The 8,319-nt window shown below is 37.9% G+C and overlaps 1 protein-coding gene across 1 annotated transcript; it reads left to right on the top strand.

Moving 5' to 3' along the window:
• Positions 1 to 909: 909 nt before the first annotated feature.
• Positions 910 to 5,474, top strand: LOC106632694. Its single transcript, XM_014331109.2, has 10 exons — positions 910 to 1,179; positions 3,419 to 3,745; positions 3,920 to 4,024; positions 4,096 to 4,146; positions 4,518 to 4,616; positions 4,733 to 4,924; positions 5,013 to 5,060; positions 5,149 to 5,211; positions 5,299 to 5,328; positions 5,407 to 5,474. Exons 1-10 carry the CDS (start codon positions 1,107 to 1,109, stop codon positions 5,463 to 5,465), a joined length of 1,047 nt encoding a protein of 348 aa, XP_014186595.1. The 5' UTR covers positions 910 to 1,106; the 3' UTR covers positions 5,466 to 5,474.
• The last annotated feature ends 2,845 nt before the right edge of the window (positions 5,475 to 8,319 follow it).

The following is an 8,319-nucleotide window of genomic DNA, read 5'->3' as shown; positions in this document are numbered from 1 at the left end:
ACAGACTGCCTTCTGGGCCTCAAAAGACATGAGTTGAGTAACACTGGTCCAACGTACAATAACGATTTTATTTTTGAAAAAACTTAAAAGAGAGAAAGCAAACTAAAGGAAGTCATCTGCTAACGGTCAACATCCTTCAGTTTGCTTTCTCTTTTTTTTCTATTTGATACCCCAATTTTACTTTCCTGGGGAAAGATTGGACTCAGTGTACATTAGCAGTCCCCTAATAAATTAGTTGTGGTGTAAAGGTGAGTCTGAGGTGGGTTGAACTACCTCAGACTCACCTTTTGTGCAGTCTGGCTTGAACTAACACCTTGACCCGTATAAAGAATTTCCCAACAGTAACCATGCGCTATCACTGAGTACTGCAGAGGTATGGTTTTGAGTGGTGGAAGTATGTGACCTTTAATATCTTTGCAAGTTGCAAGGTAACAAAACCACACAAAGTATCACCACATTTGATACAGTGTAAACAAACAAACTATTATACTGTCACGTTATTACACTGTCACATTAAGACTTACATTTTGATGCTCAGTTTACTCTTGAAATATATTTTTTTGATGAAAACTAACATTTAGTCTCAATAAATGGGTGAAATCTGGATAGTATTGAAGTATTGAAGCCTTTTGGTTTTTATTAAACAACTTGCTACAACACCCACAATAAACTTCAGCAGTTTGCCTAGCAACACAGCCATTGTGACTGATGTGGGTAAAATGTACTACTTGTCTTTTGATTACAGTAGCTAATGATCACTTTATGTATTCATGCGTGGCTTTCATAAGGGGGCCTCTTGCCCAGGAAATATCAGCAAGCTTCCACAGGAAGTGGTCTAAAGCAGAATGTCGCAGCAGGTGCTTTCTGCTTTCAGTCAGAAATACAATATCACTCTTTGAAGTGTAATTATCTACACATTTCAGTTAAAAATGTAGCATTACTAGCATTCAGTTAAGATCACTGATTTTTGTGCTAAACATATAACTCCCATATAAAGGTAAATATGGCAAACCATTGCTTTAAACAACTGAAACTCGTGGTCTTGTGGTTTCTTTCTGTGATAATGAATAGATTAATATAGCATCGTGCTGCTCACATTGTACGAGATGCTGAGGAAGATGCACGCTGCCAGGTGGCCGCTCCTTTTTACCTTGTGCCTCACGTGTGTGTCTTCAAATTGTAAGTTTTAAAAATATATATATATCTATAGATAGATAGAAGTCGGCTAATGAAAAGTTAATGAAAAATTTCATGTATTTAGACAGTGATTTTGTAACATTCCGATTTTACTCATATTGATAGAAAAAGGCATATCACTGAATATATTTTCTAATAAAATAATTTTGTCAATATTAAGGAAACATAAACTGTAATTGATGCGAGAAAGGTTAGTTGAATGCCATATACAGATCACACAAGTTCAGTGAAAAAGTGAAGCACTGTCAGTCTTCATGCACTTTTTTGTGGTCTTCATTTGGTTTTTATCTTCATCTTAATCTGGTCTTCACAGTCAGTATACTTTCAAAAAAGTCTAAACTTGTGTGACATGAATGTACACAATGAGAGTAAGTAAGAATAAGATGTTTCTAATTAAATATAATAATCAAGTGATTTAAATGGTAAATGGACTCATTCTTATGTAGCACTTTGCTACTCTCCTGGAGCACTCAAAGCGTGTTATATGCGCTTTATTTAGGAAGAGTGAAGGTGTGAATTCAGCCTACAGGCGTGCAGTGATTAAAATGTTTGTATGATGAACTCCAGCCAGACTGCACAAAAGAGCACAGAGGGGAACCATCTATGCCTCGTTTTTGGTGACAGTGATCTAAATGAATCTGTACTAATTGATGGAGGTGTGAGCTCTGAAGTAGGCAGAGGGAAATTGAAAAATAATCAGATAAATAAAAAGACTGATAAACTGCTTAAAAGACGGAATAATTATTCTCTCAGCAGGATCATGATCCATGGTGTGAGAGCTACCTTTTGATAGAATATTTTCTCACCTAATGTCTCACTTTTCAAATCAATACTGTATACTTTCACGTTTTGGTGTCTAATCCAGAGAAATGCATATTCACTCACTGGTCACCTCTTTAGATATATTATTTTTATATTGCGTTGAATCCGGGATTTGCCTTCAGAGCCGCTGTAATGATTTTGTGTCACAGATTCAACTCGTTGCTGTAAGAGTTTCCCAGATATTTCAATCCGTATTGATATGATAGCATCACACAGTTGCTGCAGATTCATCACATCCATGATGTGAATCTCCTGTTCGACCATATCCCAAAAATGCTCTAGAATAAGATCCGGTGACTACTTGACTACAGTGATTCTGTTGGAAGTAGCCATCAAATGATGGTACATAGTGGTCATAAAGGCACACTGTGGACATGGTCAGCAACAATACTCAGGTAGGCATTTATGCCATATTCTGACCCTAGCACCCAAATGTTGTGGCTGATATCAAGATTTATGAAACGTTTTTCCAAATTGCTTTCGGCCAATTTTGGTGACCCTGTGGGACTTTTGGCCTCAGTTTCCCATTCTTAGCTGACAAAGTGTCCCACAGTGGGGTGTGGCCCACAGGAAATGGTTGTGTGGAAAAATCACAATATATCAGCATTTTGTTCTGAAATACTCAGAACAGCTCCTCTGACACCAACAACAATGTCACATTCAAAGTCACTTACATCACCTTTCTACCCTATTTTGATACTCGTTTTTTTTCATTTCTAGTATCTTTATCCAATATATAACATATGACCCATCAGATAAGAAAAACCTCCCCTTCATGCACTATATTTATTTTATGTGTTTGTTTATTGTTGTACAAGTATAACATATCTTCTATAATATTCTACAATATTTATAATATAATATTATCTTCTTTAATATTTAAAAGCTTTTAGATTTTTTTTTGTCGTCAGCTCTCTTCAGCTAATCTTATCGTCATTGTAAACATTGTTCGCTTTTAACTGAAATTTTTATTTTGCTGTGGTAAGACCTATTAAAAAATGTCTGTTCTCATTCCCTATATAAGCTTTTTTCAAATATCGGTCTTTCAGAGAAGACAGCAAGCACACAAAATTATGATGATAATTGATTTGATGTTACTTTGTTTCACGCTTTGTGGTTTTTGTAGCAACAGATCCTTTGCCGCTTCAGTTTTTAACTACTTTTGGTGTAACTGTACATTGGCATAAGATATGGTTATTCTGTTGAAACATTTAAAATTGCTTAAATCATTTTAACATTTTTACTATAGATCATAAATTTTTACACTAACGTAGTACCACAGGCCAGTTTTAATCAATGTGTAAGGGTTGTATAATATAGTTGTATTTATTGTGATGACTTTTTGGTCATTTGAATATGAAATAACTAAACTTGATTATATTTCATTTTTTCCTTGAAGATGAAAAATCTTGTGAGGATTCAGTTAACTTCTGTGAGAAGATCAGTATGACCGTTTCACTTGGCTCGTCTGTGCTCCTACCATGTAACCTTCGACCAAACAGCTCCAATTGGGTGACATGGAGCCACGCTGCCACAAGGCAGGCAGAGATGGTGCAGCTTTCATCTCAAGGGCATGTTAAGTTCCTGGACCCCAGAAATGGCCGAGTCAAAGTCTTTTCAAACGAGCAAATCGACGGGAACTACTCTATTAGAATTGATGAGCTTGAAAAATCTGACCTAGGGTGTTACCGCTGTCGACGGCAGTGTGTTCAAGTCATGGAAAGTCGTAAGTGGAGTTTTATTTTAAGCTATGTTAAATATTCAATACTAAACAGCAGCCTGTAGATTTTCTTCCTTTCCAGGGTCACAAACCTCAAGACCCATTACACGAGAAGGGACAAATGATTAAGCGACTGTTTCCTGTGACACATATTTTGTAAAACCACAACTTTTCATGCAGGTGCAAGTACCGCCGACATGTGGCCAGTCATTTACATCTGTATTGGTGTGGCTGCACTCCTTCTGATGGTTGTTGTCAGCTTCTACATCTACTGGAAATGCATAGGTGAGAACCTGACATGTCAGACACAAAGCTGAAACTGGGTGGTTTAGTAATACAGTTTGCTTCTGTTTCAGTTTGCAGTAAAAACAAAACACAGGACAGTGCCGAGATTCCCACCATTGCAGGTACAGAGTCTATGCCATATATTCATATCTGTGTTACATCCTTTGTTTGTAATTTTTTTCACTTGTTACCATATTTTACAAACACTAAAAAACTAAAAGGGAATTTAAACTGGGATTACAAATATATGTATATATAATATATATATACTAAAATAACATTGCTGTTTCACTGGAAAAAGGTAACAGACGCAGGCCGGTTTGTTGTTTCCTACATGCAGCTCAGTGTTTAACATGCTAACCTGCAGTAACTACCTGCTGGCTTCATATTTAGCAGACAAAATTTGTAAAAATTTGCCAAGACATGGAATAGCTGTCTTCCCAAAAATCTCTGAATAGACCCTTAATTTGCTCTGACAAATGTGCCACTGCAGATCCCAGTGCTCCACCTATGCCAACAATCAATGTACCAGTGGGTGTACATGTGCGTGTACAACAGGCAGCAGGAGCCTACGGTAATAATCTCGTCTACGGTGAGTTTACTCATCTTTTCTTCCCTCCTTACTTGCTAAAATACAATCAAGTAACTGTCTCCCACCTGAGAAATAATGATGAGTACGTTTTAAACAAATCTTTTTTTGAACAACAGAAAATGATAACCTGCGCCCAGCAAGTGCAGAACCCCCCAGAAATCACTATGACTCACGTGGAGCTGTGCAGTATCTGGACAGCATTCAGCCTCAACAGCCCGGTCACAGCAGCGGTGGGATTTATCCAAACGTGGATCAGTTTCACTTTGAAAGGGTGGAAAGTCAGAGAACCAGACAGAGATTTCATTTAGGTGCTTGGAAAAAAGTCACTTTACTTACGGCATTACTGGTGACTTCTAAATAACAGTGTGAAGTAACTGTCTTCTCTTACCCCATTAGAGCTTTTCAGCAGGTTACGGCAAGCAAGTCTCAGCCGGCATTATTACGGTAATCTTTAATTATATTTACATTTAAATTATTTCATTATTATGAGTTCAGTTCTGTCTGATTTTGATTCATCCGTTTTATTTCACAGTTAACCAACGCGATCTCCGCAAGCAACACGCCACATCAAAGCAGGCGGTGAATCAAAAGAGAGGTAGTTTGAGTTGATGATAAATGAGGAGAATGTCTGACAATAAACACAAAACACAGATTCCTTTATTAACTCACATTTCTTTTCCAGTTGGCCGCGAGAGGAAGAAAAACAAAGACAGTGAGTGTTGACTTCATCTGTGGGCATGTTACTAATCAAATAATACTGTACACTGAACTGCTGTTTCTTCCTTTTTAGATTGTGAATACAATAACCCGATTTACAACACAAGCTCAGACCAGCTCAACCGGCTGTAGAGAATGAAGGACAGAGATTTAAACTCCTTCCACAGTGAGGATTACTGATTTGTTTATTTTATTTCTTTGAAGTGATTCGTGTCTTATTGTATTTGTTTGTAGTATCACTGCACTTACTTCACTCCCTGTACTGTTCTTGTTTCTGAACTGTTGATGTTTGTATGCTCTTTTACTAAAGTTCATCATTTATGGATCTTCACATATAATATATTTGCAATCTAAATGTACACACATTCAGAGATGTGTGTTACTTAAACTTAATAAAAGAACCTGTATGTACTAAATTTGGTTTGACTTTTATCACTGCATGTTAAAGCAGTTCTACGGTGCTTTCACTGTCAGCGCTTGTACCTTCTGTCATAGTAACAATGAGATTGCATCTGAATCCCAACTTTTCATTGTGTCACCAAGGATTGCTGCATCATTGTGAAAACTATTGCTAACTAAATAAAAGAGTGGCAGATCGTAGTGTTCTTTGCAAACACACACACAATCACACAAATGTTACTGCTGAGTGCCAACCAAATGCCTGATCCTCTAAATCTTCCCAAAAACCGATTCTGTTCATCAGGACGTAGCATTACGCAGCAGTAGAAACACTACTACTCTATGTCTCTCATCCAAGTGACCGGACATGCCCTTTGTTTCAATTTTAACAGCACACTTGTGAAGTTTGATGTAGGTCTCTTATCTGGTTACGGTGCTATTACAATCACAAACTGAAAACTAGGTTTGAGCTAGTTTTTGTCACCAGGACCACATTTTTCCATGATGTCAGCCTGTTAAACTTACAGGCTCAGTGCAAAGACACTTTAGAACGTCATATGTCAAATAGCATGCCATTAACATGACATGCTTTAGTACTGAATAAATCCCACTCTTATTTCCATAGGTAACAGAGCTATAATATACAGCGTAACACAGCTGAACAACAACACTTACAGCCACAACTCATCTAAGTTGAAAAATGAATTAATATAGTTGACACCTGGTTAATATATGAGCTCAATTCAATTTTATTCTTATGGCACCAAATCAAAACAACAGTAACCTAAAACATTTGATTTCAAATGTAAATTATTATTCCCAGATACATACTTCAGTTTGCAGCCATATGCAGCCATATGCAGTATTAAGGCTGCGTACCACACTCATATGCCGGCAGATAGAGAAATGCTTTAAGAGGAGCAGGAGCAAAAACAAGAGAGCAAGAAAAGCATTGTAGAAAACCATGCGTATGAATTCATGAGCAAGTTGGTCTTGGCAAAGCATCATCCACGTGACTTGATGGCAAAAACAAAAGCCAACACATCACAATCTGAGCAACGCAAAACAGTTGATGTGATGAAGCTAGCTGCTGCTTAAAACAAGAGGGGAATGCCGAAAAAACCGAATGGCAGCTGATCACACCTTCTTTATTTCTGTTAGAGAAACCATAGACAAAACATTTTTACAAAGCCCATGAGAGAATTTCTCTTCCAAACCCAGGAAGCACGTAAGCACTTTCTTATTTGGGGGGTAATGGATATTCAGTGGCAGCGTCCTTACATGACCCAACACAATGTTATTAAGTAAAGCCAGATCACAAAACCAGCAGGTGATACATTTCACATAGTTTGTACCAACAGCACAGATCGAATGGGTGATCACACTTGCTCTCAGTTTCACAGATCTGCCTTGGTGTGAAAAAGGTTTTTGCAACCCAACACGGCAGAACTTAGTTTGTGAAATGGTCTCAGCACTTTCTGTAACTTATGATTTAATGTTCCAGTTTGGTTTTGCGGACACCTGACACATATGAGAGGTTCTAAAATTAAGTGAGGTCAAAAATACTTCTAAATATAGCTGCAACTCTTACAGAGCCATGATTGATCAACGGACATCCTCAGCACTTTAGTGGGTGCAACCACCTGAACCAATCTTTAATTTTTGTTTCATGCTTCACATATAAGGATTCTGATGACAAAACTGGGATGAAGATTTCTCCTTAATCAGAAGAAAGTAAAGGCCCAGGAGAAACAGAGATGTGACCATCAGCATCTGTGTTGCTCTTACTTAACGTTCTCATCTCAAGTTGAATTTTATTTCCAACCACAACAACAGTAGTTCCTTCTACTGCTCAAAAGTTAACCTAATTTCATTAGATGCAGATGCAACAATAGCAGCCATAACCAGGAAACAAAAGCACTAACCCCAAAATGACAAAAAACAAAACAGGCCCAAAACAGCCAGAGCTCAATAACCCATACAACAACAACTCCCCACAGCACAGCCCTGTTCCTCTGCCTAACCCTAATCTAACTGACCCTCACGCTTAGTTTTCAGGTGCTACTTAAGTTGGGTACTTATGCATTTAAAACCACAAAACTGGTAAAATCTAAATGGCAAAAAACTGTTGCATCCTTGAATGTGTCTCCAAGGCAACCCTTCAAACCACTTTTAACATTACACTATCAAGACCTCGCAATCAAGTCAAAAGGGAATTCCCTCTCACACCTAACAGCAATTTTTTTTACAAACCAAGTACAAGCCTTAGCTCAAAACCAGGAAAAACCCCGCAGAAGAGAGCTTACTGAGCAAACATGCAGCAGAACAAATCACATTCTGTTCTTCACTACAGCTGCTTCAGTTACCTCAGAACTAGAGCCCAACCAATGATCTGCTAATATATCGGTACCTGCATTTGCAGTGGCTGATAAATGAAATTGTAAGCATTTTATAAAGAAGAGCTGGACAGGCATCCTTCAAACATGAGTGTTAATCTTGTTTTGATGTTTGTCCACCAGAGGGCAACAGGGATCTGTATCTCCGCCAACAAATTCCAGCTGAACCAAGGAGAGTTGAGCAGAGCACA

Source organism: Haplochromis burtoni, unplaced genomic scaffold (genome assembly GCF_018398535.1).
Source record: "Haplochromis burtoni strain Fernald_Lab_line unplaced genomic scaffold, NCSU_Asbu1 Contig_88, whole genome shotgun sequence".
Classification (NCBI taxonomy): Eukaryota; Metazoa; Chordata; class Actinopteri; order Cichliformes; family Cichlidae; genus Haplochromis; species Haplochromis burtoni.
This window is presented reverse-complemented; position numbering and strand designations above follow the sequence as displayed.

Excerpts from the sequence above, each read along its gene's own strand:
- LOC106632694 (XM_014331109.2), top strand. The coding sequence starts at position 1,107 with ATGCTGAGGAAGATGCACGCTGCCAGGTGGCCGCTCCTTTTTACCTTG. Across the intron at positions 4,925-5,012 it reads CAGACAGAGATTTCATTTAG|AGCTTTTCAGCAGGTTACGG; the intron begins GTGCTTGGAAAA and ends TTACCCCATTAG. Across the intron at positions 5,061-5,148 it reads TCTCAGCCGGCATTATTACG|TTAACCAACGCGATCTCCGC; the intron begins GTAATCTTTAAT and ends TTTATTTCACAG.